This window comes from Pongo abelii, chromosome 21 (assembly GCF_028885655.2).
Source record: "Pongo abelii isolate AG06213 chromosome 21, NHGRI_mPonAbe1-v2.0_pri, whole genome shotgun sequence".
Classification (NCBI taxonomy): Eukaryota; Metazoa; Chordata; class Mammalia; order Primates; family Hominidae; genus Pongo; species Pongo abelii.
In genome coordinates, this window is record NC_072006.2 from 20911638 (window position 1) to 20931607 (window position 19970).

Consider the following 19970-nt stretch of genomic DNA (forward strand, 5'->3'; position numbering starts at 1 on the left):
CACGAAGCTGCCTGGCACAACGCGCAAAGACCAGCGCCCTGGCCTGCTGAGGTGCCAGAGTGTGCAGAAGGGGACAGTGACATGAATGTTGGTGGTGCTCCCCATGGCCTAGTGAGGTATGAGTCACCTATCCCCCTTGAGGCAGGGTGGCAGGCAGGGACAGGAAGCTTGGGGCTCACTGGAGCATTTGGCGAGCACTGCAAGGGACGCAGAGGGTGGAACCTTTACAGGACCTCGGGGTGGCTCTGAACAGCGTGGAGGCCCTCAGTGGAAGGAATACCATCCAACCATGGGTGGGCAGGGCTCGCTGGAGCTTCCAGTTAATCCTTCAGGGATCCCCAGGGCATGGCCACAGGCAGCTCCACCTAGCTGCTACTCAGACGGAGGAACTGGACACACAAGTCATGGACACTGTCCCTCAAAAGCCACCACAGTCTAGGAACAGAACAGGGCTAAGTGCATCCTGACAGTTTTATCCAGGGTGGCCCTGGCCTCAAAGCCACTGAACTACCCAGGGGGCAAATGCCAGGTCTCTCAGGCTTGGAGCACAGCCAGTAACTGATTCCCACCCACAGACCGGCAAGAAGGGCTGGCCACGGCACTGCGCTGCCTCAAGTATCCCCTTGTGACACTCCAGAGCATCACACCATTCTCTCCCCATCAGTCATCCTATGTCCTGTGTCCTTCCAAAGAGGGTTTGGGCAGCATGTCAGTTTTATTTGCATTTCCCTACAAACTTTCCTCCCCAAAGGGGCTCACAATGAGACAAAGGATTCCAGGGCAGACGCACGTGGAAATGTCAGCGTGGCCAAGTAAAGCTGCCCGACACACAGCAGCTGCTCCCCCAGGGCCCCACAGTCCCACGATCCCCTCACCTTGGTCTCCAGCTGGGTCCTGAGGTCTTGGTAATGCTCCTTTACCTGCTCCATCATCAGCTCCGTTTCTATACTCACTGGAGCAGAATTACCCAGGAATGAAATGCCTGCAAACAAGAGAACACTTCCGTTTGTCACACTAGGATGCCACGGGGGCCCCTTCCAAACCTTCCATCTGATATTTTGGCATTGGCATCCATGAGGGGCAGGCAGTGCTGGCTGTGAGGATGCTGCTGCGTCCTTAAAGTCAGCACTCGTCAGTACACAGCATTCTGTTATTTACCAGAACACTCAGAGATGAGACTAGGTGGCTCCCCACATGATTCACAGGAGCCCCTTTAGTCCCTAAAATACGCTGTGCTATGGTACATTTACTGCACCCTAAATCCTGTTCCCTGAAGATGCCAGGGTCACGGAGGAAATGGAAGGACATAATGGCCTGTGGCACAGCAGATGCCTGGTGGTGCAGAGCTTTCGATGATGTGCAGATGACCATAGCTGTGTGGACGGACGTTATCTATTTAGATAACCTTTCCCTGGTGGCCCTGCGTTGTGCAGATGACCACAGCTGTGTGCACAGAGGTTATCTATCTATTTAGCTAACCTTTTCCTGGTGGCCCTACGTTGTGCAGATGACCACAGCTGTGTGCACAGAGGTTATCTATCTATTTAGATAACCTTTCCCTGGTGGCCCTGCGTTGTGCAGATGACCACAGCTGGGTGCACCGAGGTTATCTATCTATTTAGCTAACCTCTTCCTGGTGGCCCTACGTTGTGCAGATGACCACAGCTGTGTGCACAGAGGTTATCTATCTATTTAGCTAACCTTTTCCTGGTGGCCCTACGTTGTGCAGATGACCACAGCTGTGTGCACAGAGGTTATCTATCTATTTAGATAACCTTTCCCTGGTGGCCCTGCGTTGTGCAGATGACCACAGCTGTGTGCACCGAGGTTATCTATCTATTTAGCTAACCTTTTCCTGGTGGCCCTACGTTGTGCAGATGACCACAGCTGTGTGCACAGAGGTTATCTATCTATTTAGATAACCTTTCCCTGGTGGCCCTACGTTGTGCAGATGACCACAGCTGTGTGCACAGAGGTTATCTATCTATTTAGCTAACCTCTTCCTGGTGGCCCTACGTTGTGCAGATGACCACAGCTGTGTGCACAGAGGTTATCTATCTATTTAGCTAACCTTTTCCTGGTGGCCCTACGTTGTGCAGATGACCACAGCTGTGTGCACAGAGGTTATCTATCTATTTAGATAACCTTTCCCTGGTGGCCCTACGTTGTGCAGATGACCACAGCTGTGTGCACAGAGGTTATCTATCTATTTAGATAACCTTTCCCTGGTGGCCCTGCGTTGTGCAGATGACCACAGCTGTGTGCACAGAGGTTATCTATCTATTTAGCTAACCTCTTCCTGGTGGCCCTGCGTTGTGCAGATGACCACAGCTGTGTGCACAGAGGTTATCTATCTATTTAGATAACCTTTCCCTGGTGGCCCTGCGTTGTGCAGATGACCACAGCTGTGTGCACAGAGGTTATCTATCTATTTAGATAACCTTTCCCTGGTGGCCCTACGTTGTGCAGATGACCACAGCTGTGTGCACAGAGGTTATCTATCTATTTAGCTAACCTCTTCCTGGTGGCCCTACGTTGTGCAGATGACCACAGCTGTGTGCACAGAGGTTATCTATCTATTTAGATAACCTTTCCCTGGTGGCCCTACGTTGTGCAGATGACCACAGCTGTGTGCACAGAGGTTATCTATCTATTTAGCTAACCTTTTCCTGGTGGCCCTACGTTGTGCAGATGACCACAGCTGTGTGCACAGAGGTTATCTATCTATTTAGATAACCTTTCCCTGGTGGCCCTGCGTTGTGCAGATGACCACAGCTGTGTGCACAGAGGTTATCTATCTATTTAGATAACCTCTTCCTGGTGGCCCTGCGTTGTGCAGATGACCACAGCTGTGTGCACAGAGGTTATCTATCTATTTAGATAACCTTTTCTGGTGGCCCTACGTTGTGCAGATGACCACAGCTGTGTGCACAGAGGTTATCTATTTGGATAACCTTTTCTTGGTGGCCCTACATTATTATTTCATCACACAAACGATGCCAGGTTCTGAGAGGCAAGTCTGGCACACTAACCCCTGCTGGAATTAGTGCTCTGAGGCTGACGGGCAGGGAGGTATGACAGCCAGCGGCGTCCAGGTGGGACGTCAATGGGGCTACGGACCCACAGGCACCACCCTGGGTGCAGGCAATCCTGGATATGTGTGTTTCTGGGACGGGTGGCCGGCGAGGTCTTGCTCCTCCCTGCAGCTTCCTGAGTCTGCCAGCTGTCGGGGTGGCGTCTTAGGAGCCTGACTCCAATCCAGGAGCCAGCAGGGGAGGGGGTGCCTTAGGGGTCCCAGGAGGTCAGTCTCACATGCACAAAAGCCCCCACTAGGCTCCCCTATAAGGTTCCCATATTGGCCTATTTTTTTCATTTTATTGAGTAAACAGTTTCAGGGTAACAGGAGAACTCTGAAGTTCTCCCGGGGTTACAGATGGCAGCAAAATCTTCTCTGAGGGGCTGAGGTTGCCATGACGGGGAAGTGAGGGGAGCAGGTGGGGCTGCTGGGTCCCCATGGGCCCCTGTCACAGCAGTGGACACGGAGCCATGTGCATTGTATGCTGCTATGGAGTGGGCAGAGGCCACCCCATCCTCCAAAAGGAGCACCGCAGACCTCAAGGGCGGCTGCAGCACCTGGACCCCCATTCTCTCTGCAGAGGAGCCAGAGACACTTCGATGTGGGTTCCGGGGACTCTGGGTCCTTGGAGCTTGTCCCAATCCCACTGGCTGCGAGCACAGGGGCAGTCGGCCAGGTGGGGCCACTCCCTTAGTGCCTGGTGCCTCCCTGCCTCGCTCAGACTTGGGGGGTGGTGCCAGCTACCATATCACCCAGAAGCAGCAAGGGCAAGCCCCAACAGCCTCTGTCTGAACAGGCCTGAGTACTGGGAGGCCCTGGCGCATTCTCCGGGATTTAGCTCTTCTCAGTCTCAGCAGTACTGTGTCGCTGAAACAGCTCTCAGATGTGGGAACAGCCTGGGCCAGACCTGGGGCTGCCCACCCTCAGCGTCCCTTCCTCCTCCCTCTCCAGGTGACCTTCCATGTTGCAAGGTCACTCTGTGGCATCGCTGGATCCTCCTTGGAAAGTCCCTGCAGAGCAGACCACCTCCCTTCAGGTCACAGCAACATCATCTTCTTCATCATCTCCACTCTCCTTTCCTGGCTTTGGGCCTCGGTGTCAACAGCAGGCCTTGGGTCAGCCCCCTCCCAGGGACGGGCTCCTACCTGCTGGGCCGAGTCCAGAGAGCTGCCGTCTGCGCCCACCCGGGCTCCAGGAGGGGCTGTGCCGGTTCTCGGGCAGCCGCGCCCACAGGCCTTCCAGCTCAGCTTGCAGCTCATCGTTGCGGTCCTGCAGGTCCTGTGGGGACAGAGCCAGACTCCTCCTCTAGCAGCTGCAGCCATTCAGCCCAGCGAGATGGCCAAGCTGGCCTCCAGGGGGGTCCCCTGCAGGTGAGGTGCACTGTGAGGTGAGGGCCTGTTGCTTCCCAGCTTCCAGCAGTAAACCATCTGGATTTTAAGTCGCTAACATCATGGTGAGATAAGCCAAAACAAAGGTCCTTTCTTGACTTTCTCACTTTTAAAAACTTTTATTTTTACTTTATTTTATTTATTTAGAGACAGAATCTTGCTCTCTTGCCCAGGCTGGAGTGCACTGGTGCAATCTCAGCTCACTTCAGCCTCCTTCTCCCAGGTTCAAGTGATTCTCCTGCCTCTGCCTCTCAAGTAGCTGGGATTACAGGTATGTGTCACTACATCTGGTTAATTAATTTATTTGTTTTTGTATTTTTAGTAGAGATGGGGTTTCACCATGTTGGCCAGGCTGGTCTCGAACTCCTGGCCTCAAGTGATCTGCTCATCTCGGCCTCCCAGAGTGTTGGGATTACAGGCGTGAGCCACTGCGCTCGGCCCTTACATCACTTTCTATCACTGGTTATATGGGAGGGGCTCAAAGAAAAAAGTGGGGCAGCTCCTGGGGAGAAATGTAGAAAATGCAGAGATGGGCATGGTGGCTCACGCCTGTAATCCCAACACTCTGGGAGGCCGAGATGAGCAGATCACCTGAGGTCAGGAGTTTGAGACCAGCCTGGTCAACATGGTGAAACTCCATCTCTACTAAAAATACAAAAATTAGCCAGGTGTGGTGGCACGCACCTGTAATCTCAGCTACTTGGGAGGCTGAGGCAGGAGAGTCGCTTGAACCCAGGAGGCAGAGATTGCAGTGAGCCAAGATCATGCCATTGCACTCCAGCCTGAACAAAAAGAGCGAAACTCCATCTCAAGAAAAAAATAAAGAAAGAAAAATAAAGAAAAGAGGCCAGGCATGGTAGCTCATGCCTGTAATCCCAGCACTTTGGGAGGCTGAGGTGGGTGGATCACGAGGTCAAGAGATCAAGACCATCCTGGCCAACATGGCGAAACCCTGTTCTCTACTAAAAATACAAAAACTAGCCAGGCGTGGTGGTGGGCACCTGTAATCCCAGCTACTCAGGAAGCTGAGGCAGAAGAATCGCTTGAACCCAGGAGGCAGAGGTTGCAGTGAGCCGAGATCGTGCCACTCCACTCCAGCCTGGCGACAGAACAAGAAAAAAAAAAAAAGAAAAGAAGAGAAAATGCAGAATACTGTCACCATCAGAAGCTACAGTCTTTGTTGGAACCACAGTGGTGCTGCAGTGTGTATGTCAGGCAGTGCCCTGGGTAAGGATAGGATTCCTTCCTCAGCAGCTGCTGAATTTGCAAAGGGTTCTGCAGCTTTAACCACCAAAGAGGAAACCATTTGCTTCAGATCATATGCTGCAAAGCAGAGAAGAACATGCCAGAAAGAAAGGATGATGTTGGTAAGCAGACACTGGAGCAGGTGGAGGCCGCGTGGACGGCAGGAAGGCTAGGACACCGTGGCAGGGTGGGTGGAAGCTTCAGGGGAGGCGTCTGCATTTGTGGCCAGCTTAATTGTGCTCCCACTTTAATGAACTACGTCCTAACCAGTATGCTCAGTCACTTGCTCTTTAAAGGGACAGGAAGGGCAGAGTTTTTAGCCCACTTTCTTAGACACCTCCCAGGGTCCTGCAGACCTTCAGGAAGCAGACACAAACCAGGCTGTGCATGCTTCCCCATTCACACGTGGCTGGGGCCTGGGTCCCCAGCCCTGCAGCCTCAGTGGGACTTGTTACTGTTTTGACCTAGGAGACAGCAGAAGTGATGCCATGGGACTTCCAGGAACACGACATCCACCCACTTCTGCTGGGACATTTGCTCTGGGGCAGCTGCCGCCACCATGCTGTGATGAAGCCCAAAGTAGCCCTGCAGAGGCCACTTGGAGAGGCCCAGATGGAGAAGGGAGGCCCCAGCCCACAGGGCACATCATGCAATATACCCAAGTAACAAACCTGCACATGTACCCCCAAATCTAAAATAAAAGTTGAAAGAAAAAATGTTTTTAAAAACACCAATATCCTTGTTACAAAATACAAAGAAACCTCAAAAGTGAGTTTGCAGAGATCAGGTGACACACAGTGGGGAGGGCTCAGGGTGATCCTTCTGGAATCTGGAGACCGACCAGAAAGATGCCCTCAGTCAAGACACAGCGATCCCTAGGAGCAAGCAGCATGCCAGGCACCCAGATCCTGTCTCTAAAATCATTCCCTCAGGAAAGGAATCAAGACTCCTTGGAAAAATGGCAGATTGAGGGCAGGTGCTGGGGCATCTCATTATGCCAGCAAGTGTGGAAACATTCGACAAAACAAGGTAGCAGCCAACACTGCGGGGCATGCCGCGGCACAGCAGGCAGCTGAGGACTCTCACTTGCCAAATCTTGCACAATTTGGGCACCAAAATAATTAAAAACCATAGGGAGGAAATGGGAATTCATGAGTCCATACCAGTGATTGGTACATGTATGGCTAGATCTGGACAGACAAGATTTCACTAGCTTGAGTAGAATGCCAATGGCATGGACAGATGTGGAGGGGCTGCTAAGCAGGAAAATCACTTTGCAACCATCATAGTGAAGACTGAATCAGGCAAGAATCACCAGTGATGCTACATCCAGGGAAGATTCTGATGAAGGCAGTATATTTGCATGGTCTTAAAGTGTCTCTCCACTGACTGTGTATTAATAGTTGCAGGGGAGAAAAAATAGTGATTACAGAGCAGAGAAACCAGGCGACACCTCGGTTGGGAGATCAGAAGCAACACCAGCGAGCGGGGCACAACATCACCCACGTGCTGTGCCAGCCGAGGACGCACAGCCTCAGTGCTGTGAACAAGAAACATCAGAAACACACAAAACGAGAACGTTGCTATGAAAAAGCGAGGAGGACAACATTCCTCAAAAATATCAATGTCATAAAGACAAAGAAAGGAAATGAGCCAGAATAAAGGATATTAAAGAAACAACCTGGCCCTGGGTGGATGCACTGAGGGAAGCGGAACTCCGCCAGCAGGTAACATGTTGCTTCGATGGCAGTTCATGAAGCTAGCAAGCATGCCTCAGTCATGAGAAAATATTCTCATTCAGTCAGGTGCTGGGAAACTTACTCTCCAGGAAATAAAAGCCCTCGCTTGTGGCTTTTACAAATTTCTGTGGTTTAAAGCCTGTATCAATTTGAAGCCTACCAAAGGCTTAATAATCTGCAAATCCTTGAACTCTGCATGATCACCTGCAGGAGCAGGAAGCTGCACAGCACTGCCAGCAGAACGGGAGGAAGCATTTCTTAGGAAGTACACACAAGCACTGGGCCGTGAAGGGTCAGGATGTACATATCTGACCCTCGGATGCTAAATCATGATGTTCAGCATCTTTATGGGTACTTATACACTTTTTTCTTATTAGGTTATGTATTCATATTTGGAGAGAGTTTTTATATATTCTGGATCCAAGTCTTTTATCAGATAAATACATAATTCACAAACATTTGCTCCCATTTGTGTCTTTTGATCAGTGCGTCTTAATTTTTATTAAATCAAATGTTATTATTGTAAAATGTATTACGGACTAGGCTTTAGAAGGTATAGTAAATAAAACTTGGATGTCGTGAAGATCACAGTGTTTTCTCCTTTTCTCAGTGGATTCTCCAGTGTTCTGTCCAGGGCCAGGTGCTGCCTTCAGTTGTCCTGTTCCTTTAACATCCTTGACTCTGAAACATTCCCACAGCCTTTCTTTGTCTTTTATGACATTGATAATTTTGAAGAACACTGTTTTTCCTGCCCATTTTTCATAGAAATGGTCTCATGTTGTGGTTTGCTGATGTTTCCTTTGGATTGAGGCTGTGGTTCAGAAATAACAATGTCTACACGTTCACATCCACACCAACACAAGCCAGTGAGCAGGTATGCGAAGGCAGAGCCAACAGGGTGAAATGTGAACAGGTGCATGTGGGTAAAGGGTACACAGACACGTGTTCTGTGCACTAGTTTTGTTTGTAACCATGAAAGTTTGAAATTGTTTTCATATAAAAAGTTTTTAAATATTCTAAATGTTAGTTTGAAACAGACAAAAAATAAAAAAAGGAAAGGAGAAATATCTGAATAAATAGGTTAGCATTTAAATATAAAATATCTCTGCTGTTTCAAAAAATAAAATTGAAAGAACCCCAGATGAAAAGAATAGCATGTCTTTAAGTAACAGAATCAAGTTAAAGAAAGAAGGGTTTTAAATTTGCAAAATCCAGGGCACTAAAGGAACCTATTAATGGAAGGTTATCTCTAGGTTCTGAGTCTGCTCCAGCAGCTACCAGAGGAGGAAGCCGGCAGCCCACATGCAGCTGCAGTCCTAGCAGCACACCATCTGGACCCCTTCCGCACGGCAGGCCCCACCCACCCCACACACACCAGTCAAGGCAGAAGGAAGGCGACACTGCTTATCACACACAGGATTCTCAAAAGGAGAATGAGACGTGCAGGGAACAATGGCAGGGTGCCCAGATGGAAGCAAACCACAGACAGAAAGGGGTAAGCACAGCCACTGAGAACGCAAGCTCGGGCTCACCTCAATCCTCTGGGGTTGCAAAGCAACGTGCGGCAGGGACAAAGTCAGGGTCACTTTACATGGGAGGGAAATCATTCAGAGTGAATCGAGAATAGACCCTTAAAATCGAACAACAATGCTTTATCTGGTTCTCTGGCTACAGGGCAGCCCATGAATTACCAGCTTCACAGACACATATTTTCCCTATAATACCTGCTCAAATTTCAAATCATGTGAAATTACTTCACATCGATTGCTCACTTAACAATGACCATCACAGCATCCCCAGAAACAATCACAGATTTTCAGCATGGGGTGATGTGGCCTTAAGATTCACACACGGCAAGAATGAGCTGTAACTAAAACTAGTTGTGCTGTGGCATCACCACCCAAGGTAACTAAAGATTATCCACCAGGTAAAATTAAGTCAGTTTCAGATCATCACCCGTTCATATAGTTATAAACTATGGTTGCCCAACTTGAAAATTTTTATTAAAATTATTATTAAAGCTAACTTGCAGGAGAAATGAATGAGTGAACAGTAAGCAAGCTCTACTGATACCTTTAGATTTTTTTCTCATTTTTGCTGGGTTGGGGGATTATACAGGGTCTTAAATGGCTGTTATTTGTGGATGCATGTGACTTATCTCTGTTCACCTGGCAATGCTGCCTGGAAAGAATTTCATGCCTAAAATCATCCACTTCCATGTTATTTTCAAGCCTATACAGGGTTCTGTTAGAATAACAGTCATAACATGCCCAGCGGTTCCTGATGCTGAGAGCTTGGCTGGGTTCAGTGTCTACTGTTACAACTTGTTTGGACCTAACCCTCTGTATGCCAGGATGTAAGAGGGGCAGGTGGGTCAAGGACTGGGGTTTTTGACGGTGAAAAAAATGTTCTGTACAAGTTTTGCATAAATTAACTTTTGGTAAATTAAAACCTAACCAGGAGCTGCCTATGAAAGAACCATGTGGTGAATGACTTTAGAGATAAAGTTAACTTTTCTGTATTTTTAATAATCAACCCAACTCAACTCTAGTTTGTTTTCTTCTGCACAGAATTTCTTCTGCGGGCCAGAGCCGGGTGGGGTGAGACCATGGGGAGCTGGCTGGGCCAGCCATCAGCTCGTCTGCGAGGTGGCCTTCAAGGCACTGGAACCGGGCTTTCCTCACAGAACCACTCTTGCAGATCTAGAGAAACACCCGAGCTTTAAAACATTCCACGGTCTCTGCGTGCTCAGGTGGGCAGGGAGGGGAAGAAATGGAGGCTTTGGAATGCCCCAGAACCTGGCAGCTTGCATTTAAAATGTGCCAAGGAGGGTGGTGGTCCAACCACAGGCTCTGAACCTGAACAATCACTCTGTGTCATACAGAACCAGAAACACAGGCTGTGAGGGTGGGCGTCCAGGCCTCCCAGAAGCCCACATGTGGCCCAGCGGCGCAGGTGAATGTGTGGCACGCCGAGGTGTGAAGTGACTTCCTTGCACTCATTCTCTTTTTTTCGGGTGGGATGGAGTCTCGCTCTGTGGCCCAGGCCAGAGTGCAGTGGCGCGATCTCGGCTCACTGCAACCTCCGCCTCTTGGGTTCAAGTGATTCTGCTGCCTCAGCCTCCTGAGTAGCTGGGACTACAGGTGCGCACCACCACACCCAGCTAATTTTTGTATTTTTAGTAGGGATGGGGTTTCACCATCTTGGCCAGGCTGGTCTCAAACTCCTGACCTCGTGATCCACCCGCCTCGGCCTCCCAAAGTGCTGGGATTACAGGTGTTAGCCACCGCGCCCGGCCTCTTTCGCTCATTCTCTTTCAGGGCACGTGGCAGTTCCAGATGCTCTGCGTCATGTGATATCATGACGGACTGATGCAGCAGCAGGTTTGAGCATCCCGTCCTCTGTTGGGCCGGACAGTGAGGAGGCTGGCGAGAATGCAACATCACGGCACATTCCTGGCTAGTTTTTGTTTCTTTTGGAAAACAGCTATGTTCCCCAAAATAGGCTATTTATGTTAACCTGTTATTATATTATTATTCTTAAATAAATTAATAAATTTAAAAAATTTCCACTTTAATTTTTACCATGGTAAATATTAAATTTAATCCACATAACCTACATCAACAAAAGCTCTTTGGGGTCCTTGAGAATGTTAAGCATGTACAGGGGTCCTCCTGGGTTTAAGTTTCATTCACTGCGTCCACTGTGCCCTGCACTCCTGCGTCTCCAACTGACAGACGGACACACATGGCAGGTTTGGCCCAGGAAAGCTAAACATGAACAACAGAAGACGACAATGCCCTGCATGGTGCCTGGACACACAGAGGCGGCCTTCAGGATAGGTGGCAACGAGAGCCAGGGAACCCTAAGTCTAGGAGTGTGGCAAGGCCATGGTCAAGCATGGCCGCAAGCAGAGGCTCTCCCTGGAGCAGACACTCCTGCGTTCCTGTGGACTACCTGCGTGTGGAGACCCAGAGCCTGGACATGAGACTAAAAGGCAGACAGAGCCGGCACGTACCCGGCACTTGAGCTCGTATTCCTTCAGGACTGCTGCGAACCGCTCCTCCTGGGCCAGGAGCTCTGCACCCTGTGGCTCCAGCTGAAAGGCAGACACGAAGGAAGTCACGGGTGGGCCTCGGGCCAGAGGAGGACCTGCTTCTCCAGCCTCTGGGCTCCAAGAACCTGCCCAGCTTCCCCCAACACCAGGCGCTGCATCTCCAGGTACAGCCGCCATCCCCCCTCCTTCTCCCTACTCCCCCGTCTAGAAGGTCACAAGGCAGAAGGATTTTCCAGATTTATCTAAGGCGGCCACACTCATCCCTGGAGCCCAGACCCTGACCCTGGGCAGCCCCTCTCCCCGTCCTCCTCCCTAGATGACACCCAGGGAGAGCCCTGCCCTCCCTCCATGCCCCCCACCACTGAGGGCTGTCGCTAGTGAGCAGTTGTGCTGCCCGGGCAGACGGCCCCCCACATTGTCATGCAGAGGAAGCAGAGGGAAGGCCTCATGCTGACTTTCTCTTCATTCTAAATTTTAGGAGAATACCGAATTCTGTCACCTGCCGCATTTCTCCCCAGCCACACCCGCCACCCCCACTCTGCCCAGCAGGCCCTCCCCTCTGGAGGCAGACTGTCAGCAAAGGGACTCGCCTTGTCCTTCAGCACAAACTCCAGGTCCTTCTGCAGCTTCAGGGCCAGCCTCTCTGAATCCGAAAGCTTTTCCACCACTTCCACAATCTCCTTCTGTAGGCGACTGTTTTCCTAGGAGACACAGGCCAGTGGCTCATCAGGCTCCTGCAGGACGGAGGGGATGTGTGCAGGATGGAGGTGAGAGGCTTGCTTCTCACAGGACTTGGCATCAGGAAAGAACCCCCACCCGCCGCAGGCGAGGCACCTGGTGCTGTGCAGGCAGCTGTGCCAGGGATGTCCCCCACCCTCCCAGAACAGACCCCAGAGCCCACCCAGACTGTGGCTACCCCATCGTCTTCACTTCTCTTGTCCCCTCCCTTACCCTGTGCTCAGAAAGGCCATGAGTCATACAAGAAAGGGTGGAGAGCTGGGCACGGTGGCTCACGCCTGTAATCCCAGCACTTTGGGAGGCCGAGGCGGGTGGATCACAAGGTCAGGAGATCAAGACCATCCTGGCTAACATGGTGAAACCCCATCTCTACTAAAAATACAAAAAATCAGCCAGGCGTGGTGGCGGGAGCCTGTAGTCCCAGCTACTCAGGAGGCTGAGGCAGGAGAATGGTGGGAACCTGGGAGGCGGAGCTTGCAGTGAGTGGAGATCATGCTACTGCACTTCAGCCTGGGCGACAGAGCGATACTCCATCTCAAAAAAAAAAAAAAGAAAGGGTGGAGAATACAAAAGCATTGCAAAAGTATTATAGAAAGGGCATCCTTCCAGAGCCATTCCTAAACCAGGGATCAGATATCGTACCAGGACAGCTCAGACAGCCATCGCCAGGGGAGGAGGCAGCGTCTGTAGACGGTGGGGGACTGCGGTGAGAAGGGTGGAGAGCAAGGCTGTTGTGGGGCTCAGGCTGCTCAGCCTCTCCTCCCGGGAGGTGGGGCAGGTGTGAGGAATTAGGAGAGGAGGACACAGGCAGGAGCAGAGCAGGGACCAGCACAGGAAGGGCCAGCACCTCTGTCCCGCTGCGATGCCTCACTGGAGTCAATATCAGGGGACAGTTGTGAGACACTCACCAAAGCCCATCAAACCCCATCAGCTCCAGGCCACAAAGCCAGCCTCGGGCAGGCTGGGCTTTAGGTTCTGGTCTCTTTGCTGCCCCCTTGGGTGTTCCTGGTTTCTGGGGTTGAAGCAGTGCTGGCTGCGGGTGCTGGCCCTCCCTGACCTCAGGTCCACCTGGCCCAGAGCAGAGAGTGGGAGTGGTGGGGAAGGAGGGGCAATGTCCTGCTGGCAAGCCAGGACCCCTTCTGCTCTGCAGCGAGTGGGACACCTCCTCACTGCGGCAGGTGCTCCCTCGGGCCCTGCCCTGAAACATAAGCTTGAGGGCACTGGCAGGTGTGGATCTGGATCCTCAACCAGGATGACGTGGGTGTGGGGAATGCTCAGGCTCCCCCCAGCTTCCTGGATGCCCTGGGGATGCCCCTACCTTCAGGGCCAGGGTCAGCTTCTCGCGAAGGCCAGCCTCCTCAGCCTGCAGGCGCCCCACGTCCCACTCTAGCGCGGCCCTCTGCCTGTGGGCCTGCTCCCAGAACAGCTCTCGCTCTGCCTCCACCTCAGACCGCAGGAGGCTCAGCCTTTCCCGGTACCCCTGTTCCAGATGCCTGTAACATGTCACACATCACACGTCAGACATGTCATGTCGGGGCTGCGCAGGCCCACGCCACCCCCTTCCTAGCCTCCTCCCTCTTAGAAACGCCCCTGTCCTCAGCACGTGCAGGGCCGCCCTGCCTTGGCTGAGCTGCCTATGCTAGGAGGCAAATCTGAGGGTGGGTGCTCCTCCCTCACGGGCTGGTGGAGGTGACCCCAGACAAGGGGATCTGGTGCGTCACATGGCAAATGCCACCAGCTGCCCCCTCACAGCAAGGAGCACAGCTCCCTGGGGTGAGTCCCAAGGTGGCCCCTCCACCCGGTGTGCATGGCAGGCAACAGCCCTTTGATAAAGAATTTTGATACAGACTTTTGATACCAAATGCACACAAAAATCACCTCCCTCCCAAGGAGGGAGGCAGCATGAAATCCATGGACAGTGAATTCCCAAAGCAATCCGAGGAAGAGGTGGGGGGTATTTTTTTCTCAGCTGCTACATTCATCTTTTACAATAACCATTTCCATTAGCAGCAAAAACAGTGTTCAACGCTCAGTCTCATCTCTTTCTGAAACAGCAGCTTCACTGGAATTCTCAAACCACGTCTACCCAGACTGAAGACCAGTGAGGCCTCCGACTTCTGCAGAAGGTGGTGACGCCCATAACCAAGTCCGAGACACCTGAGCCCCAGAGCCCGGGCTTTTAATCTTGGCTCAGAACTTTGAAGAAACAACACTCAAAAGGGAAGAGTATGAAGGAAGTACAATAATCTGACTAATTTAATACTCCACAAATCTTTTGGGGTAGTGTTAAAGCTACATATTTCCTATCAGCCTACTCTTTAAAAGCTTTTGAAATATACAAAAATAGGGAAATGGTTAAATAAATTACAGCAGATCCACACAAAGACCCATGTGAGATGCTCTGTGGCCATCAGAAAAGCATATGCAACATGGTATCATTTTTTTTTTTTTTTTGGAGACAGAGTCTTGCTCTGTCGCCCAGGCTGGAGTGCAGTGGTGCAGTGGCGGGATCTTGGCTCACTGCAAGCTCCACCTCCCAGGTTCACACCATTCTCCTGCCTCAGCCTCCCGAGTAGCTGGGACTACAGGCACCCACCACCACGCCCGGCTAATTTTTTGTGTTTTTTAGTAGAGACGGGGTTTCACCATGTTAGCCAGGATGGTCTCGATCTCCTGACCTCGTGATCCGCCCGCCTCGGCCTCCCAAAGTGCTGGGATTACATGCATGAGCCACCACGCCCAGCCACAACATGGTATCATTTTTTAAGAATTATGTGCATAGAAAAAAAGGGTGAAAGATATATAGACAATGTAAAGAGTGATACCCCCGGGAAAGTGAGATTTCTGGTTTTATTTTTCCTTTAATTGTATTTTCTAAAATGTGTGCAATAAACATGTATCACTCATTATGTTTATAATAAGGAAAACCTAATGCAATAATAAAAGCTACTTACAGAAACCTACTCATAACTCCCATTGCTCATGGGACAACACCCAAGCTCTCAGGGCCACATGAGTTCTGAGACTGCAGCTTAGCACCTCAAATGCATCCCTCCACCAGGTTCAAGGGCAGAGGTGCTGCCTTAGTGTTTCCAGTCCTCTAACCTTGGGAAAGACAATTCACACAAGTCTTTCCAAATGGCTGGGAGAGAATCAAGCTATACACGTGTGGACAGAAGCAAATCAGTTCTCAGTTACTCAAACTGATTATGAAAGTCAACTTACTTCCAGCTTTGAACACAAGTGTCTCACAAGGAGCACCCTTGTCTAGAAGCCCTGCTAACCCCAAGGCTGGGATGAGGCTGTGCTCGGGAGAGAGAGGTCACTGGAGGTCAGAGCCCAGCCCCTCAGGTCCTGAGAGGCAGCACCAAGATCCCTGTGGCACCAACAGGGATAGCTGGATCCCGACACTCAGGATGAAAGTGAGAGGCAGACGAACCGAGCTTACAACAGGGCCGTCAGGAGAAAGGAGGGGGAGTCCAGGGAGAGGAAATGAGTTCCTGGAGCTCCCCGTGGGTCTCCCTGACATACTTTCAGCTCCTAAATGTTAGCAATTGTCTCCTCTGGAGATCCAAGCTGGCCTCATGTGCGCTCCGGAAGGCAGGGAGCTATGAGAACGTCTTAAGCAACAAAGTCAAGGTCACCTCCCCCAGGGGCCAGGGGGCATCTTTTGGTCCCTCCTCTAGGAATTCCCCAGCCAGGTGGGAACGATGACGCTACAAGGCTGGCCCAGAATAGCTCAGCTGACGGAGACCACTGAGACCCTCCCTGCCCACAGGAGCAGGGACACCGCTTCCTAACGAAATGCCTTCCACGCTCAGGGCAGGGAACTCAGGCCTTGAGGCCTGGCTCAGCTCCTCCACGTGGAAGGCAAGGGCCCCAACCACTGCCTGCGCCTGTCCCTGTACCTGGCTTTTCGCCTCACCAGACACCTCCTCATGTTTGGTGAAAGGAGACTTGACTTTTAGCTTCCCTGAAAATGACCACAGTCCTACAGGGGCGTCCCACCACCACCACAGACACAGGAGCCAGTGGCACCAAGAACGTACACTCCAGGGGGCCCACAGGCCGCACAGGCCCCATGCACGCACACAGCACCCCCACTGCACCCCACGGGCCCCATAAACACAGTACCCCCACGACACCCCACAGGCCCCACACACACTCACAGCACCCACATAGCACCACACAGGCCCCACGCACACTCTGCAACCCCACTCAGCACCCCCACTGCACCCCACAGGCCCCATACACGCACACAGCACTTTCCACTGCACCCCTCTAGCACCAGAACACTCACAGCACGCCCATTGCACCCTACAGGCCCCAAGCATGCTCAAAGCACCGACATGGCACCACAGGAGCCCCACATACACTCACAGCACCCACATGGCACCCCATGGGCCTCATGCACACACACTGCACCACCGCTGTACCCCACATACCTGAGGTCCCATGAACGCTCACAGCACCCTCATTGCACCCCACACGCCCTTGCACTCCACAGGCCCCATGCACTCACACTAACTCCCCACACCATGTAGAGGCACATGTAGATCTGGACCTGCTGTGTATGGCCGTCCCCAGCCAGCCCTGGAAGGAAAGGGGACTTGGGAGGTGCAGGCGAACAGAGGCGGGGTGAGGCCCCACCCTGTCCCAGCCGCCCTCTACGGACTGAACCACGTGGAGGTGGCGGCTGCAGGTGGTGCAGCAGGGTCCCCCTTCTGCCCAGCACAGATCCGTGGAAACCCTGAGGACATGCGTTATGGAGATGGGGGTGCCCACTGGCCTTAGAGCTGGCCCCGGACTGTGCCTGGCTCTGGAAGGCCTGAAGGAGAGTGGCTGGGCTCTGCCCTCATGCTTCTCCCACCTGAGGCTCTTGCTCCCCAGAAAGCTGACCAGTGGCCTTCGGCTGTCCCAGAAACAGTGTAAGGCCAGGAGAAGGGAGACTTGGGTGTCAGCTTCACACACGTACGCTCACTGCTGCGCGACTGGGCCAGTTACTGAGCTGCTCCATGACTCAGTTTGTTTGGCTGAACAATGGGGATAAATGGCCTATTTGGTCCCAGTGGCCGTTAAGTGAGGCGACCGCTGGTGCACACAGGAGACATACCACAGCCGTCTCACCAACCAAACTTACTTCCCCAAAGGCCATGGACCCATCAGTAGCCCCTCAACCCCTGGACCCCCAGGTGCACGACAAAGATGCTCAGGGCTTCTTTGGTAAAGGAGAAGCAGCTTCAGGCTTCAGCCCGCGGTGCAGCTGGCACAATTCCAACATGCGATGTGGCCAGCAGCCGGGCTCCCATCTGCAGGCTCACCCTGGGGACCCTGCAGCACCCCAAGCAAATCGCCTGCATCCCTGGAGGGTGCCACACCACGTGGCTCCATCGCGCATAGCTCTTCTTTGCTAGCCACGCTCAGCTGAGCCAGCGCCACCAGGACCATAGCAGTGAGTGCTGTGTCTGTATTGTGCAATGCAGAGGGTGGGCTGACCTGCAGACCAAGAACCCAAGGGCGTGGGGACAACAGGGCCAGGACTGCAGCCTCGGGCAGACCTCTCGAGCCAGCAGAGGACCCACTGACAAGGGAGAATGGCAGGGAGGCCAGCCATGTCTTGCTGCCCCTGCCCAAGAGCTGTGACTCAGAGCCAGGAAAGCCTGTCCTGAGCTACCCCTGGAGGACCCTCCAGGCATGTGCAAACTTCAGGTGAAAAACAGCAGCTGAGCCCTGGCAGACATGTGCCCCATCAATGACATAGAGAAGCCCCTCTCCTTGCCTGGGCCTGGGACACCCTCTTGGGCAGGATTTCCTCAGATGTTCTGTTTGTGAACCAGTGCGGTGGTTGTATCCTTAAACAAAACAAATCAGAAATCTAAGGCCAGGCGTGGTGGCTCATACCTGTATTCCCAGCACTTTGGGAGGCTGATGGGGGTGGATCACTTGAAGTCAGGAGTTGGTCAGCCTGGCCAACATGGTGAAACCCCGTCTCTACTAAAAATACAAAAATTAGCTGGGTGTGTTGGCAGGCGCCTGTTTAATCCCAGCTACTTGGGAGGCTGAGGCAGGAGAATTGCTTGAACCTGGGAGGTGGAGGTTGCAGTGAGCCAAGATGGCACCACTGCACTCCAGCCTGGGATACAGAGGGAGACTCCATCTCAAAAATAAAAACAAAAATAAAAACAAATCAGAAATCCTTTTGTCTGGTCTATCCAGCCACTGTTCCACACAACTGTCCCCACATCGGGGTCACTATAGCTGTGATTCCTTCTCTGGGCTCCTTCTACCTGCTGGGCCAAAAGGAAACCATTGCCAGCCCTTGCAACACAGCCACCTGCCTCTTGCATCACAGGCACGCAGCTGGGGGCAGAAAGGCTTGGCTTGTGTGAGAAAGAGCCCAGCAAAGCGAGGGCAGGAGGCAGGACCTCCTCGGCCCATGGGGACGCAGCCAGGGCCAGGTACTGCACCAACCCTAGGAAGAGCAGGGCTCTGCTTTCTCAAGGCTGTGCCCCCTGGATTCCCCCTGGCTCAGGTGAAATGGGGGGGGGGTCTCCACTCAGCCACACCCACAGCTCTGGCCCCTGGCAGCCCTGTGTCCACTACCTGCCCTCAAAGGGGCTGGGGAGGCCCAGGTAAGAATCCACCACCTGGGCCCAGAACCCACTTGATTTTCTTCTCCGTGAGCTGCTCCAGGGCAGAGTGGCAGTCGTCCATCTCTTTCACAAACTCCAGGTTCCTCTTCTCGGCCCTCTCCAGGTCCTGCCTCACCTTGTCGCGCTCCCTTGCCAGCTGCTCCACCTGCCCTCTGCCACAGGAAGGAGACAGGGTCAGATGGGACCCCACTGCTGGCCTGATCCACCATGACAGGCGGCTCTGGGCCCCATATCTGCATCAATGATAGAAACTAGCACACCAACTGTACAGCGGGCGCTGCTCCACCAGCCTGCTCCTAAGGCAGTTTCTACAACTGCTATGCTCATTTTATAGATGTGTACACTGAGAGAGAGGGGCCATATGACTTGGCAAGGAAAGTTTCTACGTGGTTTCTAACCCAGGAAGACTGAGCCTGGAGTTCCACAGCATGCCACATCGCTTAGGCAGCCCCAGGGCGTGTGGGAGTTGGTCTGTGAGCCCTCTCGTCGGCAGCTGGGCGTGGGTCGCAAGTACCTAATTCAGTAATGGGCATGTGGCGGGGAGGAGGCTGGCCACCTGTTAGCCCTGCATGGGCATCCCAGCACACTAGTGAGCACACAGTGAGTCACCAGAGCACAACGCAGTGGTTGTATGTGGTCTCAGCTCTGTCTGGCCACCCTGACCCAGCTGAGGCATTGTGTAAATCATCGGTGGCACCTGCTCTTCCAGTGACTGCTTCCCCAAGGAAGGAGCTTTTCTCCCTCCCTGTCCCAAGGCCAGGGGAGGGACCTGGGCAAGCCTTTCTCCAGTTCTATCTGCAGAGCTGCCTGAGGCCAGAGGCGGCTCCGCTATCTGCACCTGGACAGATGCAGTCTTTAGGATTGAGATTGTGGTTTCTGCCAATCTTTTCTGCAGCTTCAGAACATTGACAAAAACACCACAACAATCTTTTTGCAAATCTGCTTAGCAGACGGATGGCCTGAATGGTCAGCCAAACCAAACAGACACAATTAAAAGGGAATGGGTTCTCGGCCCAATGTCACGGGGCATTTTGTGACCACGTTTGAAAAGCGCCTTTCCTTCCTCCTGCTGAC

At 52.6% G+C, this 19970-nt stretch overlaps 1 protein-coding gene across 11 annotated transcripts in view; it reads right to left on the reverse strand.

The window, feature by feature from the left end:
* The window catches only part of NINL (ninein like), a 133945-nt gene that overhangs the window by 25970 nt on the left and 88005 nt on the right, over positions 1 to 19970 (reverse strand). For all 11 annotated transcript variants that reach the window (XR_008516852.2, XM_024238921.3, XM_024238922.2 and 8 more), the window contains 6 exons: positions 18908 to 19048; positions 13562 to 13736; positions 12096 to 12206; positions 11467 to 11547; positions 4222 to 4354; positions 876 to 982 (listed from right to left, as the gene is read on the reverse strand). Coding sequence is in view for 10 of the 11 variants with exons in the window: in XM_024238921.3 (XP_024094689.2) it covers positions 876 to 982; positions 4222 to 4354; positions 11467 to 11547; positions 12096 to 12206; positions 13562 to 13736; positions 18908 to 19048 (748 nt within the window). In the remaining variant the exon portion in view is untranslated. The remainder of the gene's footprint in view (positions 1 to 875; positions 983 to 4221; positions 4355 to 11466; positions 11548 to 12095; positions 12207 to 13561; positions 13737 to 18907; positions 19049 to 19970) is intronic.